This window comes from Salmo trutta, chromosome 28 (assembly GCF_901001165.1).
Source record: "Salmo trutta chromosome 28, fSalTru1.1, whole genome shotgun sequence".
NCBI lineage: Eukaryota > Metazoa > Chordata > Actinopteri > Salmoniformes > Salmonidae > Salmo > Salmo trutta.
Genome location: NC_042984.1, coordinates 38,818,752 through 38,837,661, shown reverse-complemented (window position 1 = coordinate 38,837,661; position 18,910 = coordinate 38,818,752). Strand labels below are relative to the sequence as shown.

General features: G+C 42.2%; 1 protein-coding gene across 3 annotated transcripts in view; it reads left to right on the top strand.

Annotated features, from left to right (window-relative positions):
• Positions 1–6,627: 6,627 nt before the first annotated feature.
• LOC115166174 (bromodomain adjacent to zinc finger domain protein 2A) overlaps positions 6,628–18,910 on the top strand; it is a 36,824-nt gene continuing 24,541 nt past the window's right edge. For 2 of the 3 annotated variants that reach the window (XM_029719932.1, XM_029719933.1), the window contains exons 1-2: positions 8,766–8,895; positions 9,203–10,096. In XM_029719932.1, coding sequence (XP_029575792.1) covers positions 8,766–8,895; positions 9,203–10,096 — 1,024 coding nt within the window. Of the gene's footprint in view, positions 6,804–8,765; positions 8,896–9,202; positions 10,097–18,910 lie in introns of those variants that run through there. The other variant, XM_029719931.1, reaches the window with a different exon arrangement.

The following is an 18,910-nucleotide window of genomic DNA, read 5'->3' as shown; positions in this document are numbered from 1 at the left end:
CGGTGTGTGTTTGAAGACTGTCTGTGTGTCAAAGCAGTTTTAGAGTACAGCGTGCAATGGGGTGCGACATGGCTACTGAAATATATTAATCACCGTTTTTCCAAAACAATTTACCAAGAACAGGCTGCTGTATGCCTCAACCTCCAGACATATTTGGACAGCTGCTCGTTGAAGAAGGAAAATAAATATCCTATAAATAATTCTGCTCCCCGTTCAATATCTATCACCGTTATGAGTGCTTGGGCGGCCATACACCACCTTGCACTTTTAAATAGGCTACAATAGCCTGGACTAATTAAGCAAAAAGGCACAAGGGGGTGTGGTATGTTGGCGATATACCATGGCTAAGGGCTGTTCTTATGCACAACGTGGAGTGCCTGGAAATAGCGCTTAACCATGGTATATTGGCCATATATAGATGCCTTATTGCTATTATAAACTACTTAGCAATGTAATTAAAGCAGTAAAAATAAATGTTTTGTCAGCCAATCAGCAATCGGGGCTCGAAACACCCAGTTTATAATCAACATTTGAGGATATATTGTATCGTTGGTTATCATCCGTTCTTTCAGGGTGAAAACGTGAAATGATGGAGAGGAGAGTGACATGTCCGAGCAGCGGATGACCACCAGGTATAGGGGATGGAGAGGCTGAACGATGGCCACCAAGAACTATTCTGTCAAAGTACATATAGAATCAGTATCTGTCTAATTAATTACACTAAAATGAGAATAGGGCTATATAAAAAACATACTGCGTTCAGTTCCAGTGTGATGGGTGAACTGTCACTAAAAATATATAAATGTTGTACTTACAATTATTTCAATTTATGTAGGTATTTTTGTAATTGTTTATTAAAGCTGCAATATATAACTTTAGGGATGACTAAATTCATGTGAGTTGTATATATGTCATTCTCATTGAAAACAAGTCTAAGTGTGTGTTAGTAAATTCACTCTGGCTATCTAATCAGATTTCAGAGCAATCAATCATCAAGTTTGCAGACGACAACAGTAGTTGGCTTGATTACCAAACGACGATGAGACAGCCTACAGGGAGGAGGTGAGGGCACTCGGAGTGTGGTTTGAGGTAAACAACCTCTCACTCAAAGTCAACAAAACAAAGGAGATGATTGTGGACTTCAGGAAACAGCAGAGTGAGCACCCCCTATCCACATCGAAGGGACAGCAGTGGAGAAGGTGGAAAGTTTTAAGTTCCTCGGCAAACACATCACAGACAAACTATAATGGTCCACCCACAGACAGTGTGGTGAAGAAGGAGCAACAGTGCCTCTTCAACCTCAAATGGTCGACCAATACAAGGGTTGAAGAATTGGTGGCCATCTGGGCAAATTTGAGCCTGACAACAAGCCATCCTCATCCTCAAGGTTGGAAAGTGACAGTGAAGATGAGGCCTCAGAGTCTGATGTTCAAGAGGTGGACATTGAGCAGTTCCAGGGAGAAGACATGGAAGCCTGAGAGGAAGACAACCAAAGCTTTAGTTTCTGGACTATCATTTCACAGATGTATGTTGAAAACGTTTTTGGAGATGCGATGGATCATTGGGGAGCATTCAATATTCCTTTTTGTTGTTCAGTGAAATCATCCCATGTGAAGAGTTAACTCATTTAATTAAAGTTCAATTCGTAACTAAATTGTTGTTTTTATTTCTATTGGATGGATTTAATAATTTGCAATTATGTCTAATTTATGATAAGGTTTCTGTCTCCATATGATATGGTAAATATATCCAATGCAAAAAACATCTACATTTAAATGATGTTAATATTAATTTGCATACATATCCATTTATTCCCATATATTCCCACAGAAAGTTTCCACCTCTGAATATTCCCCAAAATGTGAAACCCTATCAAGGACAACAACCACCCGAGCCACTGCCTGTTCACCCCGCTACCATCCAGAAGGCGAGGTCTGTACAGGTGCATCAAAGCCGGGACCGAGAGACTGAAAAACAGCTTCTGCCATCACACTGCTAAACAGCAATCACTAACACAGAGAGGCTGCCGCCTACATTGAGACCCAATCACTGGCCACTTGAATAAATGGATCACTAGTCATTTTAAATAATGCCACTTTAATGTTTACATATCTTACATTACTCATATCATATGTACATACTGTATTTCATACCATTTATTGCACCTTGCTTATGCCATTCATCCATATACTTATATGTTCATATTCTCATTCACCCCTTTAGATATGTGTGTATTAGGTAGTTGTTGGGGAATTGTTAGATTACTTGTTAGATGTTACTGCACTGTCGGAACCAGAAGCACAAGCATTTCGCTACACTCTCATTAACATCTGCTAACCATGTGTATGTGACCAATAAAAACATCCGTTGAATATGACAGGTGTCAGTAAAAGTCGGCAAGTAAACGTAATTGAATTGTTGCCAGCAGCAGTTAGTCACCATTGCTCTAGATAACATGAAAACAGCCTAACCGGCTCTGCTAGGGCAAGTAAAATGGTCATAGTCGGGTGTTCTCTCATTTGTATCATTTAAATGTAGATGTTTTTTGCAATTTAGCTTGGGTGCTCGACTGCTGTTGTGAGGTCAGAATGCTCGGATCAAACCTACAACCCTACTCCTCTGACAAAAGAGAGTGTGATCTGAACGCTCTGGGAGCGAAACACTATGAATTTACGAATGGACAATCTGACAACTCTCGGAATTTACCAACGGACAATCTGACAGCACTCTGAATTTACGAACGCCCAGAGCACTCTTGTACTCCAGAGTGAATATACAAACACACCCTATGAAGCGGTTGATGTGTTCAATGTGAGCTATTTTTATGCTTCACTTGCTTAAGTTTCGTTTTAGCTTATTTTACTTTCGGTTTTCTACACCTGCTGAAAATACTCGACTTTTTTGGTTATGGAAAATATATTTCACTGCGGTTTAGATGGTATAATGATTCTCTACACTATACTTCCTTGTTTTGTCACATTAACGGAAATTAGGCGAACTATTAGAATTTTAGCAACCAGGAAATGGCGGATTGATTTCTGCATAGTGCATCTTTAAACGACAACCTCCCATCTCAATTCTAACCAGACACCCTTTGCGCTCTAATGATTCCGAGGGAGACATCCCGTCGGGTCCTAGAGCCGCTTTTTGTATTCGGTATTGAATGAGAGTAATTAAATAGTTATGCCATGAAAGCTGTGGAAGACGATTAGGAAGTGTGAGATGAGAGGAAGTAGTGCGTTGAAAAGGGTTCAACAATAAAGGGGATCATGTGAAATGGCAATAGACAGCAATAGTTATCGATTCAAAATCATATTCTTGAGTACAATCTTTTTCTTTTGCGTAAACAATATTATGGTATTTGTTTTATTATGCTTTTCTTGAATGTGCCCATTTTGTTGTGAAATGAAACTCTGGCAAAACTGAAGAAGAAAATACGGTGCATTTGGAAAGTATTTAGACCCCTTGACTTTTTTCGCATTGTTACATTACAGCCTAGTTCTAAAACTGATTTTTTTGTTTATCCCTCAATCTACACACAATACCCCATAATGACAAAATCAAAACATTTATTTTAAATTTTTTTGCAAATGTATTAAAAACTAAATATCACATTTTCATAAGTTTTCAGACCCTTTACTCAATACTTTGTTGAATCACATTTGGCAGCGATAACAGTCTTGAGTCTTCTTGGGTATGACACTACAAGCTTGGGACACCTGTATTTGGGGAGTTTCTCCCTATTCTTCTCTGCAGATCCTCTCAAGCTCTGTCAGGTTGGATGAGGAGCGTCGCTGCACAGCTATTTTCAGGTGTCTACAGAGATGTTCGATCGGGTTCAAGTCCGGGCTCTGGCTGGGCGACTCAAGGACATTCAGAGACTTGTCCCGAAGCCACTACTGTGTTGTCTGTGTGCTTAGGGTCATTGTCCTGTTGGAAGGTGAACCTTCGCCCCCAGTCTGAGGTCCTGAGCGCTCTGGAGCAGGTTTTCATCAAGGATCTCTGTACTTTGCACCGTTCATCTTTTCCTCGATCCTGATTAATCTCCCAGTCCCTGCCACTGGAAAACATCCTCACAGCATGCTGCTGCCACCACCATGCTTCACCATAGGGATGTGCCAGGTTTCCTCCAGACGTGACGCGTGGCATTCAGGCCAAAGAGTTCAATAACTTTGTTTCATCCGACCAGGGAATCTTGTTTCACATGGTCTGAGAGTCCTTTAGGTGCCTTTTTGCAAATTACAAGCAGGCTGTCATGTGCCTCTACTGAGGAGTGGCTTCCGTCTGGCCACTCTACTGTAAAGGCCTGATTGGTGGAGTGCTGCAGAGATGGTTGTCCTTCTGGAAGGTTCTCCCATCTCCATAGAGGAACTCTGGAGCTCTGTCAGAGTGACCAATGGGTTCTTTGTGACCTCCCTAACCAAGGCCCTTCTTCCCCGATTGCACAGTTTGGACAGGTGGCTAGCTCTAGGAAGAGTCTTGGTGGTTCCAAACTTCTTCTATTTAAGAATGATGGAGGCCAATGTATTCTTGAGGACGTTCAATGCTGCAGAAATGTTTTGGTACCCTTCCCCAGATCTGTGCCTCAACACAATCCTGTCACAGAGCTATAAGAACAATTCCTTCTACCTCATGGCTTGGTGTTTGCTCTGAAATGCACTGTCAACTGTGGGACCTTATATAGACAGGTGTGTGCCTTTCCAAATCATGTCCAATCAATTGAATTTACCACAGACAGACTCCAATCAAGTCGTAGAAACATCAAGGATGATCAATGGAAACAGGATACACCTGAGCTCAATTTTGAGTCTCACAGCAAAGGGTCTGAATACTTAGGTATTTCTCTTTTATTTTTATACATTTGCAAAAAAATTCTAAAAACCTGTTTTCGCTTTGACATTATGGGGTATTGTGTGTAGATTGATGAGAATTTTTTTATTTAATCAATTTTAGAATAAGGCTGTAACGTAACAAAATGTGGAAAATGTCAAGTGGTCTGAATACTTTCCAAATGCACTGTATATTATGTGGTGTAACCTGTGTCCTAAAGAGCAGGTTTTTGCTGCAGGATTGGATAGTCTTTATAAAGTTTAATGATGTTTTGCACAATGATAAAGTGTGTGTGTGTTCAAAAGTAGGCCACTGTAGAACACACTTCCAAGAATTAGACAGGTGCAGGGTTCAACAAATGTCATATGAAATGAATAGAAACACCTGCATGCAGTTATGTTACCATGAATTTTATCGCACTAAAATAAATTCATGAAAGCCTAGAATGTAGGTTGTTCTATTCCTTTAATATAATCTATGTTCTCATTCTGGAAATTTGCCTAATTCATTATAGGAGATGTAGTAGCCTATACCACAATATTGCAAAATTAAAACATTAATTTAATTAAAAGGGATTTACTTCAGGGTTTTGGCAATTAAGCCCTGTATCTTCCCAATAGTCAGATGAACTCATGGATACCATTATGTCTCTGCATCCAGTATGAAGGAAGTTAGAGGTACTTTCGTGAGCCAATGCTAACTAGCGTTAACGCAACCACTGAAGTCTATGGCATCTACTAGCATGCTAGCTGATACCATAGACCTCCAGTCATTGCGCTAATGCTAGTTAGCAACTTCCTTCAAACTGCACGAAGATACATAAAAAATGTTATTCATGAGTTCATCTGTTCCTGGTGAAGTAGATAATGGTCTTCATTGCCAAAATCCCTTAGTAATCCATTAACAGAATCGTCTACCATGAAATGTTGGACTTTAACAATGTAACAGGAAATGAATAGGTTAAAATTGTGGCACTGTATAAGTATATTAAAAGTAGCAGAGCAGCACACATATGCACTACACTGAATTTGCAGGCCTTCAACACAAGAACCATATGGTGTGAGAGACCATATCCCTACTTTGTAGTGGGCTATCTTTATAAAAAATGGCACAAACTAATATCATGATGTCTATACTCGAGACATTCAAGTTTCAACTTTATTTCTCCCAGAGGGCAATTTGTTTTGAAGCAGGTGAGCACTAGACATAAACAACATAAAATCCACATGGATCTGAATGATGGTAAAATGAAGATGTCACAGCGGTCCACCCCTTAAATTCATGCAAAGGAAGCTTCAATCCAGTTGTCGGAGTAACATGTTTCTCCAGACAAAAATGTAAAATGTAGATGGTTTGAGTGCTGCTGAAATTTGTTTTGCATGTAGCTGAACCCGCTACCCGCATTTACACCACTTTTAGCTTGGAAAATGCTCAATATGGTCACTGATGACAGAAATATGGGGAGATGTGTGAGATGACAGGCCAAATACATTTGTAATCTGAAATAACATTGTGATAACTCACCTCATATTTTCAGTACCAGTAGGTTATGTATATACTCTGTGTCTAGTATTAGACCAAATATACTTATCTAACTCGGTTTCCCATACTCATTTGTGTTTGTACTCAAATTCATACGTACTTTTAAATTACACTGTATACATCCATACCTTCATTTTTGTGTGTAGCCTAAATACATCAGATGACAAGTGTAATGTTATGATAGTTCGGCGGTAGGACCCAGAGCTCACCAGGCTGCACGTAGTGTGTACCCATTCACTTCCTCTTGCGGCTCGGTTTCTTTCTCTTCTGTAATCATGGCTGCGCTCAAACACCAGCCATGTTTCCTAATTTGAAACCCAAAGGTTAGCGAAAACCTGTTTAGTATTTACATCGCCTGTACCGTCTTCAACCATATTTGTTCAATCGGAGGATCAAAGGCATCGGTGCCTTTGAAATCCAAGGATTACAAGGTTAGACAGTTTTAATTACATTTTATGGCGAAAACTTTTGTGTGTGAGGATAATACTGTCTCACAATTTAAGGCAACTAACGTTACAGCAAAAACAATGAGTGTATTTATTACCTTGCTAACAAAAGAGCATCCAAAATGTTCAGTAACGTAAACAAGAATGAGACTCCCAAGACGACCCACTGTTTCGATTCTCCTTAAGTTGTATTAGCTAATGTAGCTAGCTACCCGCTGTGACTGTTATTAGCGACCTAGTTTTACACTACGGTGTAACTTCAGTTGCTGATTATTGTAAATAAGCGCTATCTAATAAGGTCTCGATGTGTCGAATGTTGAAACAACCAGCAAATTCTATAATGTAAACCCGATTGTATTAAATGTAACTAGCTAGCTATATCTCACCTCACGACATCATTGGAGGATTGTTTTTGTTGCAGAGAAAGACATGGAATCAGATGTTAACTGCGCCCGGTGTTGCTAACCAGATAGGCCTATCTCGCTAGTTGGAAATGACGTTATTTAATGAGCTTTAGCCACTTATCTACTAGCGAGTTTTGAATTAAAGTCCATTTGAAAATATGTAGATACTGTTGTACACAAATTAACAAACGTTAGCTAGTCAATATATCGACAATACCAAAACGAAACATGCTTAATGCAACTGCTCGAGCAATTTTGTTATTGAATTTCACTAACATTACAAGCCCTACTAAGCCCTTTTTGTTTTCGTTGTTGACCGTTTGATAAGCAACTGGATAACGTTAGCTACTGTAGCTAGATGGTTTAGCTATATTGACCTAGCTAGCTAACAAGCGAACATTACATTAATCAACTTCAACTGGACACGTTAAATAGCTAACGTTAGTAGCCATGTTATCATGAACTAAATGTACAACAATAATTATTTTTTTATTAAACATAGCCATAGTGAGAAACAAAAATGTCGGCTTTTTATCAGGGGGCTACATTTCGATTTATGTCGATGAACACTTAGCTAGCTACACAGATAATCTAGGTAGCTAGTTGATCTGTGGAGGAGAGAAATTCAGGTCCATCCAGGGGGTGATATCCGCGAGCGCATGGTCACGTGTGGTAGTTAGCCTAGCCAGTGTGAGATGGTAAGCAAAATTATGTACAATCGAATAACATTTGTCTTTCGAAAGTAACTAATAAATGACTAACTGCTGTTTTGGTTGTTGCATTACCATATATTTGTGATATGGCCCAAACATGTAGGTTGCAGCGAGCTACGGTAGTATAGAACACCAATGTTTTCAGCTAGCTACTAGTGTTAGTTAGCTCTTCGTGCTAATATTACTGTTTATCGTGGGATGGATGTTGAAAAACGCAGTTTAACATTGGGTTTACGAATGGTTTGACGTTCCATACAATATTTACTTGTTGTAAACTACGATATACCTTTTTTTGTCAACTTGTAGTTATCTTGAAAACATATTTCTCAGACCAAAATATTGTTGTTTTCCCGTTATCAAAACGGGTCCGTTGTGCTTTAGCTACCGTGGATCATTCCGTGGCGTTCATTGTCCATTATTTTGTTGGCCAGGGCATCCCCTTCGCTGCTCTAACTGCGACATTTTTAGGGAGCTATGGGAGGGCAATGTTTGATCATTAATTCCACACCGTGTCATCATTCATAGTAGTCCATCTCAGGCTTCCCGACGCCTGCAGTTCTAACCAAGTAATGTTAGTGTATGGATCTAGCTAGCTACATTGTTTTTAAAATAACACATACTATTTTCTATTTATTTTATACTACACACATTTTATTTATGAAAACCATCCATTGCATGTGTATTCTGCTTGTAAAAATAGCCTAATATGAGACAGCTGCATGGAATTTTGGTGTGATTTTTAATTTTATTTGATATGCAGGTAAAATATTTTTTTCTGGTTTCTTTGTTTCTCTTCATGATTTGTGGTCTGTGCTCCCTGTTTTTTTCAGATGGAGTCGAACAACCATTTCAACTATGGCAGCCACTCCTCTGTGTCTGCTAACTCAGGACTGAAACTCTCCTCAGGGGATTCTCTCTATTCTAACAGGTCCTCCATGAGTTTCCCTCCACAGGGGAAGAGTGAGTACAGCCCCCTCTAACCACATTTGCTGTGGTTACTCTCTGCCTCACTATTTTCTATATCAATAACTGATTTATATTTCATCTCTCTCTGCTCTAGTCTCTTGGCCCCTTCTAATGAGCAAAATATTGTATGTAACTCTAGACCAGGTGTTCGGTGCATAAGCAATCAATATCATGATCATACCACAACAAATTGATGTTCGCTGGACATTTTATGATTGCAGGATGCATGACCTGTGGATGCTGTGTGAATTGAACACACTGAACAATTAGTAATCTGACTCATCCCTGACCACCTTTGCAGATATGAATGGCGAAATGAATGTGAATGGCGTCACTACTGTAATTGGGCCTAGTGTGCCTGGCTCCCACCTTCCAACAGCCTCATACCCCCACATGAGCAACCACCACCAGAGTAGCATGGGCTATGACTACCTGTGGGGAGGACAGCCACAGTACAGCCCAGCCATGGGCTCGTCTCCTGGGCATGGCATGCACCAGAAGCAGCCTCCACCTGGGGGGATGCAGCAACAGAGCCAGCACCACTTCCAGGGTCATGGACAGTACCAACTGAACGGGGGCATGCCTGGGTCCCGTCAGCCACCTGTGGCGGCCCCACCAAACGTGACTCTTACAGGGGGCCAGTACTGGAACAGGGGTAACCCGGGGCAACAGCAGAGCAGCGCAGCCATGGCAATGGGGTATAACTCACAAGGTGTGTACGGGTCCTACCAGAGTCAGGTGCACCCTGGGATTGCGCCCTCACAGCATCACCAGCAGCAGCCTCCACAGTCATCCCCTCACCAACAGACACAGCAGCACCTCCACCCGCACCACCACCCACACCACCAGCAGCAACACCAGCAGCAATCTCAGCACTACAGCATGGTACCCAATGGGATTCCCTACTACCAGCCCCAGCACCCACCTCTTCCCGCTCCACAACCCCAGCCCCCGTCCCAATCTCAGTCCCAGGCTCAGATGATGCCCCCAACCTCCCAAAATTTCACCCCTCCACGGGGCAGCCCACAGCACCACCACATTGGTCGGGGAGGCACTGGCAGCCCCCTCCCCCTGGGGGTGTCCTCTGTCCCAATGATGTCACCCTCGACAATGGCGGATAGTGGATCGCCCCAGAGCCAGACCAGGGAGAGGAGTCCCCATGGAGGTTCTGTGGGGATGCCTGCTATCATGCAAGGTAAGATTTAAATATTTACACAGGTGGCAAGTTTTCAGAGTAACCTAGTCCCTTTTTTTTATGGCACTGAAGAAGTAAGTATCTGTTTCCCTGTTTCCTTTTCATATGGTCACTAGAGCCAGTGTCTGTGGAAACGGCACCATATATCACTGGAGTTCGAAATACCTATTTCAAAGCGATTTTTCTTTCCAAACAATGACTCAATTAGGCCTAATCAGTGTCTCAGCTGTCAGTAATTTCATTCGCTAAGCAGATTTAATAAAAACACTGTTTCCATGACAGAACTGAAAACCTTTGCCGATATGAAAACATATATTTCAGTGTTTTCTCAAAGCGTCTACTTTTTCCACTTCATAAGTTAACTAGGCTTCTTTTCATTTAGGGGAGAGTGGGGTAAGTTGAGCCGCTCCTTGTTTCTAGGAAACCATACACAAAGTTAATAATGCATCGAAATATTTAGGAAGCATTCATCATTTCATGGTCTGTGAAGGAAAAAAACACATGGAAAAAGTGTTCTATTTATTTGACAATTTTTAAAACACAATTAGACAATACATTTGCCTCCTGAGTGGCACAGCGGTCTAAGGCACTGCATTGCAGTGCTAGAGGCGTCACTACATACCCTGGTTCGTTCCCAGGCTGTGTCACAACCGGCCGTGATCGGGAGCCCCATAGGGGGGCCCAGCGTCGTCCGGGTTAGGGGGGGTTTTCCCGGGGGTAGGCCGTCATTGTAAATAAGAATTTGTTCTTAACTGACTTGCCTAGTTAAATAAAGGTTAAATTAAGCGCATTTGTGAAAAATGCACTGTCGTTGCACCAATGTACCTAACCATAAACATCAATGCCTTTCTTAAAATCAATACACAAGTATATTTTTTAAACCTGCATATTTAGTTAAACGAAATTCATGTTAGCAGGCAATATTAACTAGGGAAATTGTGTCACTTCTCTTGCGTTCAGTGTAAGCATATTCAGGGTATATGCAGCAGTTTGGGCCGCCTGGCTCGTTGCGAACTGTGTGAAGACCATTTCTTCCTAACAAAGACCGTAATTAATTTGGCAGAATTTTACATCATTATGACATAACATTGAAGATTGTGCAATGTAACAGCAATATTTAAACTTAGGGTTGCCACCCGTTTGATAAAATACGGAACGATTCCATATTTCACTGAAAGAACAAATGTTTTGTGTTCGAAATGATAGTTTCCGGATTTGACCATGTTAATGACCAGAGGCTCGTATTTCTGTGTGTTTATTATATTATACTTAAGTCTATGATTTGATATTTGATAGAGCAGTCTGACTGAGCGGTGGTAGGCAGCAGCAGGCTCGTAAGCATTCATTCAAACAGCACTTTCCTGCATTTGCCAGCAGCTCTTCGCAATGCTTGAAGCATAATGCTGTTTATGACTTCAAGCCTATCAACTCCCGAGATTAGGCTGGCAATACTATAGAGCCTATAAGAACATTCAATAGTCAAAGGTATATACAAATGGTAGAGAGAAATAGTCCTATAAATTCATATAATAACTACAACCTAAAACTAGGAATATTGAAGACTCTGTGTTAAAAGGAACCACCAGCTTTCATGTTCTGAACAAGGAACTTAAATGTTAGCTTTTTTTTACATGGAACATATTGCACTTTTACTTTCTGTTACACTTTGTGTTTGCATTATTTAAACCAAATTGAACATGCTTCATTATTTATTTGAGACTAAATTTATTTTATTTATGTATTATATTAAGTTAAAATAAGTGTTCATTCAGTATTGTTGCAATTGTCATTATTACAAATATTTAATCGGCACCGGATTTTTTTGACCCTCCAATAATCGGTAGCGGCTTTTTTTTTTTGATCCTCCAATAATCGGTATCGGCGTTGAAAAATCATAATCAGTCGACCTCTAGTATGTTTGGCAGCATGAGTGAAGGATGCTTTGTTGCGAAATAGGAAGCCGATTCTAGATTTAATTTTGGATTGGAGATGCTTAATGTGAGTCTGGAAGAACCGTCCAGAGTAGTGATGCTGGACGGGCGGGCAAGTGCTAGTAACGATCGGTTGAAGAGCATGCATTTAGTTTTACTTGCATTTAAGAGCAGTTGGAGGCCACGGAAGGAAAGTTGTATGGCGTTGAAGCTCGTCTGGAGTTTAGTTAAGTGTCCAACGACGGGCCAGAAGTATACAGAATGGTATTGTCTGCGTGGAGGTGGATCAGAGAATCACCAGCAGCAAGAGCGACATCATTGATGTATACAGAGAAAAGAGTTGGCCCGAGAACTGAACCCTGTGGCACCCCTATAGACTGCCAGAGGTCCGGACAACAGGCCCTCCGATTTGACACACTGAACTCTATCTGAGAAGTAATTGGTGAACTAGGCAAGGCAGTCGTTTGAGAAACCAAGGCTGTTGAGTCTGCCGATAAGAATGTGGTGATTGACAGTCGAAAACCTTCGACCTAGCCTACACAGTAGACCTAGCCTACACAGTAGACCTACTAGCCTACACAGTAGACCTACTAGCCTACACAGTAGACCTACTAGCCTACACAGTAGACCTACTAGTCTACACAGTAGACCTACTAGCCTACACAGTAGACCTACTAGCCTACACAGTAGACCTACTAGCCTACACAGTAGACCTACAAGCCTACACAGTAGACCTACTAGCCTACACAGTAGACCTACTAGCCTACACAGTAGACCTACTAAACTACACAGTAGACCTACTAGCCTACACAGTAGATCTTGCCTACACAGTAGACCTAGCCTACTAGGCATAGTTGGGTTACATATACAGTGCATTCGTAAAGTATTCAGACCCCTTGACTTTTTCCAAATTTGTTTACGTTACAGCTTTATTCTAAAGTTGATTTTTTTTCCCGTCATCGATCTACACACAATAACATGTTTTTGCTTTGTCATTATGGGCTATTGTGTGTAGATTGAGGATTAACATTTTTATTTAGTCAGTTTTAGAACAAGGCTGTAACGTAACAATGTGGAAAAAGTCAAGGGGTCTGAATATTTTCCGAACGCACTGTATACATTATATACTGTAAACTTAACAAAACAAACGGCAGGATGACATCATCATAGCCATAAAGCAGGATTCCTTACGTAGATCAGCGATCTCAGGCTCCTAAACTGAGTTAGATGGTCTTTTGATGGGGATGCCAGATGATGGTGATGCAGTTGGCATGCTGACTCTGACGTTATCCTCAGCCTGTCTGTAGCCTGTGATGCAAGGTAGTGATGGAGTTGGCGTTCTAGTCCTGATGTTGTCCTCAGCTCAGCCTTTCTGTAGCCTGTGATGCCAGGTAGTGATGGAGTTGGCATTCTAGTCCTGATGTTGTCCTCAGCTCAGCCTCTCTGTAGCCTGTGATGCCAGGTAGTGATGGAGTTGGCATTCTAGTCCTGATGTCGTTCTCAGCTCAGCCTCTCTGTAGCCTGGACTGCGTACTCCTCCACAACTAACGTGTAGCACCCATTTAGCTTGGTGGCAGTTTAACTAAATTCATTTGCCGTGTAGCTAACTATTTAATCTACACTACTTTTTTTTTCCTCAAAAAGAAAACATGGGTGAAGTAAACAATTTTAATAACCTCATTTTTTTGGCATCAGACTTGCCTAGTTATTGTTTTTGTGTTTAATAGGAGAAATTACACATTCTTAACATATGACTGCCATGGTGATTTGTTCTTGTAATTTTTGTGACATTTTAGATTTAAATATTACTATTTTTCACAGCAGTTTGGATGTAGTAAAATACTTTTTCAAAGTAACTTTAGTTACTTTTTCTAAAATGGATAAAACACCCCCATCAATCTACACACAATACCCCATAATGACAAAGCGAAAACAAGTAATTGTTGCTAACAGAAATACCTTATTTACATAAGTATTCAGACCGTTTGCTATGAGTCTCAAAATTGAACTCGGGTGCATCCTGTTTCCATTGATTGGAGTCCACCTGTGGTAAATTAAATTGATTGGACATGGACATGATTTGTAAAGGCACACAAAATCAAATCAAATTTTATCGGTCACATACACATGGTTAGTAGATGTTATTGCGAGTGTAGCGAAATGCTTGTGCTTCTAGTTCCGACTGTGCAGCAATATCTAACAAGTAATCTAACAATTCCACCACAACTACCTAATACACACATATCTAAAGGGGTGAATGAGAATATGAACATTTAAGTATATGGATGAGTGGCATAAGCAAGGTGCAATAGATGGTATAAAATACACTATGTACATATGATATGAGTAATGTAAGATATGTAAACATTAAAGTGGCATTATTTAAAGTGACTAGGGATCCATTTATTCAAGTGGCCAAGGATCTGAAGTTTGTGGGCAGCAGCCTCTCTGTGTTAGTGATGGCTGTTTAACAGTCTGATGGCCTTGAGATAGAAGATATTTTTCTGTCTCTTGGTCCAAGCTTTGATGCACCTGTACTGACCTTGCGTTCTGGATGGTAGCGGGGTGAACAAGCAGTGGCTCGGGTGGATGTTGCCCTTGATGATCTTTTAGGCCTTCCTGTGACATCAGGGGCCGTAGGTGTACTGGAGTGCAGGTAGTTTGTCCCCGGTGATGCGTTGTGCAGACCGCACCACCCTCTGGAGAGCCCTGCGGTTGTGAGCGGTGCATTTGCCGTACCAGGAGGCGATACAGCCCGACAGGAGGCTCGCAATTGTGCATCTGTAAAAGTTTGAGGGTTTTGGGTGACGAGCCAAATTTCTTCAGCTTCCTGAGGGTGAAGAGGCGCTATTGACAATAACCGATGAGAATTCTCTTGGGAGATAATGAAGTCGGCATTTGATTGTGAGGAATTCTAGGTCAGGTGAACCAAGGGACTTGAGTTCCTTTATGCTGTTACAATTACACCATGAGTCGTTAATTAATCATGAAACATACACCCCCGCCCTTCTTCTTCCCAGAGACATGTTTATTTCTGTTGGCGTGACACAAAAAAATCCGGGTGACTGTATAGACTCCGACAGCATATCCCGAGAGCCATGTTTCTGTGAAACAGAGTATGTTACAATCCCTGATGTTGCTCTGGAAAGCAACCCCTGACCTAATTTCGTCAACCTTGTAATCTAGAGACTGGACATTAGTGAGTAATATACTTGGAAGCAGTGGGTGGTGTGCGCGCCGTCGAAGTGTGCGCACCGGCGACGTTGTTTTGGGTCAGCCTCTGGAATCAGTTCAAATTCGGACAAAAGATCCGCTTCGGGAAAGTCGTATTCCTGGTCGTGGTGCTTGTAAGTTGACGTCGCTCTGATATCCAATAGTTCTTCCTGACTGTATGTATTAACACTTTGGAAACAGTTTTATTTTTTTCCCTTAAGGACTAGAGGTGAGGCAGCCCTCTCTGTCGGCGCCATCTTGCCAATTTACTGTCAATCCTGTCTGTATAAGGTCCCACAGTTGACAGTGCATGTCAGAGCAAAAAACACGCCATGAGGTCGAAGGAAGTGTCAGTAGAGCTCCGAGACAGGATTGTGTTAGGCATAGATCTGGAGAGGGGACCAAACCATTTCTGCAGCAGTGAAGGTCCCCAAGAACACATTGGCCTCCATCATTCTTAAATGGACCTAGTTTGGAACCACCAAGAGTCTTCCTAGAGCTGGCTTCCCTGCCAATCTGAGCAATCGGGGGATAACGGCCTTGGTCAGGGAGGTGACCAAGAACCTGATGCTCACTCTGACAGAGCTCCAGAGTTCCTCTGTGGAGATGGGAAAACCTTGGAGAAGGACAACCATCTCTGCATCACTCCAATCAGGCCTTTATGGTAGTGGCCAAATGGAAGCCACTCCTCTGTAAAAGGCACATGAAAGCCTGCTTGTAATTTGCAAAAAGGCATTTAAAGGACTCTCAGACCATGAGAAACAAGATTCTCTGGTCGGATGAAACCAAGATATTGAACTCTTTGGCCTGAATGTCACGCGTCACTTCTGGAGGAAACCTGGCACCATCCCTATGGTGAAGCATGGTGTTGGCAGCATCATGCAGTGGGGATGTTTTTCAGTGGCAGGGACTCGGAGACTAGTCAGGATCGAGGGAAAGATGAATGGAGAAAAGTACAGAGATCCTTGATTAAAAACCTGCTCAGGATCTCAGTATGGCAGAGACTCCAGTCACCGAAGTTATAGACTGTTTTCTCTGCTACCGCACGGCAAGTGGAACCGGAGCGCCAAGTCTAGGACCAAAAGGCTCCTCAACAGCTTCTACCCCCAAGCCATTTGACTGCTGAACAATTCATAGAAATTGCCACTGGACAAATTACATCGACCCCCCCCCCCCCCCCCCCCAGTCCGTCCGTCCGTCCACTGCTGCTACTCACATGTACAGATTACCTCAACTAGCCTGTATCCCTGCACACTGACTCGGTACCGGTTCCCCCTGTATATAGGGGCGGCAGGTAGCCTAGTGGTTAGAGCGTTGGGCCAGTAACCATATGGTTGCTAGATTGAATCCCTGAGCTGACAAGGTAAAAATCTGTCGTTCTTCCCCTGAACAAGGCAGTTAACCCACTGTTCCTAGGCTGTCATTGTAAATAAGAATTTGTTCTTTTAACTGACTTGCCTAGTTTTAGCCTAGTTGGTAAATATTTTCTTCTTCTTGAACTGCACTGTTGGTTAAGGGCTTGGAAGTAAGCATTTCACGGTAAAGTCTACACTTGTTGTATTCGGCGCATGTGGCAAATAAAGTTTGATTTGATTTGGGGCGAAGGTTCACCTTCCAACAGGACAATGACCCTAAGCATAAAGCGAAGACAACGCAGGAGTGGCTTCGGGACAAGTCTCTGAATGTCCTTGAGTGGTCTAGCTAGAGCCCGGACTGGAGAGAGCTGAAAATAGCTGTGTAGCGACGCTCCCAATCCAACTTGACAGAACTTGAGAGGATCTGCAGAGAAGAATGGGAGAAACTCCCCAAATACAGGTGTGCCATGCATGTAGCGTCTTACCATTGAAGACTCGAGGCTGTAATCGATGCCCAAGGTTCTTCAACAAAGTACTGAGTAAAGGGTCTGAAAGGAAAATTACGTAACAATAACGAGGCTATATACAGGGGGTACTGGTACCGAGACAATGTGCGGGGGTGCAGGTTAGTCAGTAATTTGTAAAGTGACTATATATATATATAGATAATAAACAGCGAGTAGCAGCAGTGTAAAAACAAAGTAATGTAAATAGTCTGTGTGGCCATTTTGATTAATTGTTCAGCAGTCTTATGGCTTGGGGGTAAAAGCTGTTAAGGAGCCTTTTGGTCCTAGACTTGGCGCTGCGGTACCGCTTGCCGTACTGTAGTAGAACGAATAGTCTGACTTGAGTGACTGGAGTCTTCAAAATTTTTTGGGGCCTTCCTGTGGCACCGCCTAGTATATAGGTCCTGGATGTCAGGAAGCTTGGCCCCATGTACTGGGCCGTACGCACTACTCTCTGTAGAGCCTTACAGTCAGATGCCGAGCAGGTGCCATACCAGGCGGTGACACAACCAGTCAGGATGTTCTCTATGGTGCAGCTGTAGAACTTTTTGAGGGTCTGGGGACCCATGCCAAATCTCTTCAGTCTCACATTGATGAGTCTCTCATGGCTTGGAAAGGGAGGCTTGCGTTCTGCCAAAACATCCCATCAAAGTGCCACAGATTTGGAGTCAAGTTCTTTGTTTTATGTGACTGTCTGACAGGATACATACAGGACCTGATCATCTACACCGGCTCCACCACAGATATAATAGATGTTGGGGGTCTTGCCATATCTGGATCAGTAGTGATCACCATGTTGCAGCCAGACTTGGAAAAGGGGCACGTTGTATTTGTGGACAGATGTCTTACCCTTTTCTAGTACCATTTTTGAGGGAGAACACGGGCCTGTGGCATAGTAAGATCCAACAGGAAGGGGATACCGATATTCTAAAAGTAAATGAGCAAGGGGGAGGTGGAGTGAAGGCAGTGAATACATTTCCATTTCCATTTTAGTCATTTAGCAGACGCTCTTATCCAGAGCGACTTACAGTAGTGAATGCATACGTTTCATACATTTCATTTCATGCATTTTTTTGTACTGGCCCCCCGTGGGAATCGAACCCACAACCCTGGCGTTGCACACACCATGCTGGCGTTGCAAACACCATGTTCTACCGACTGAGCCACAGGGAATAGCACAACAACAAAAAATGCAGTGCACATGTTCTGGCCACTGTGCACACCTATAAAGTCCCTCAAATTGTACAAGAAGTACATTTTCCACCTGACAGACATAGCTGTCGTCAACGGCCACGTTGTCCACTGGCAGGTCACAGGACAGGTGAATAAAAAGTATTTAGGATGCCAGCGTTTCCCTTAGCCATGGTCGCCATATGTAATATGCCCATACCCCGCTCTCACTTTGTTTGTACGCCACTATTGTATCAAAGACTCCGGACTTTGCACCTCAGCTTTCCCGCCCTGTCTCACACGCAGAGCCCCTCACAGGCTAATAACAAAGCCTCTTTCAAATAATAAATGTAATATAGATCGTCTTATGAAGCCTCATATGAAGCTGACAATGCGGTCTTGATGCAGTGAGGGGTGCAGAGAATTGCGGGAAAATGCAACAATTTACATTCTAGAACAGCAGCATATAATTCTATCCTTTTTTTTCTAAATGAACAGCTGACCGAATAACCACAATGCTGCAGCAGCACACATAGAAATAGAACAGGCTTGGATCCTCTAACCCTGGCAATTTGACTGGTAAACTCATGGGTACACTCGCAATGGCTGCTTGGTATTGCGATGCAATATTTCCATGCT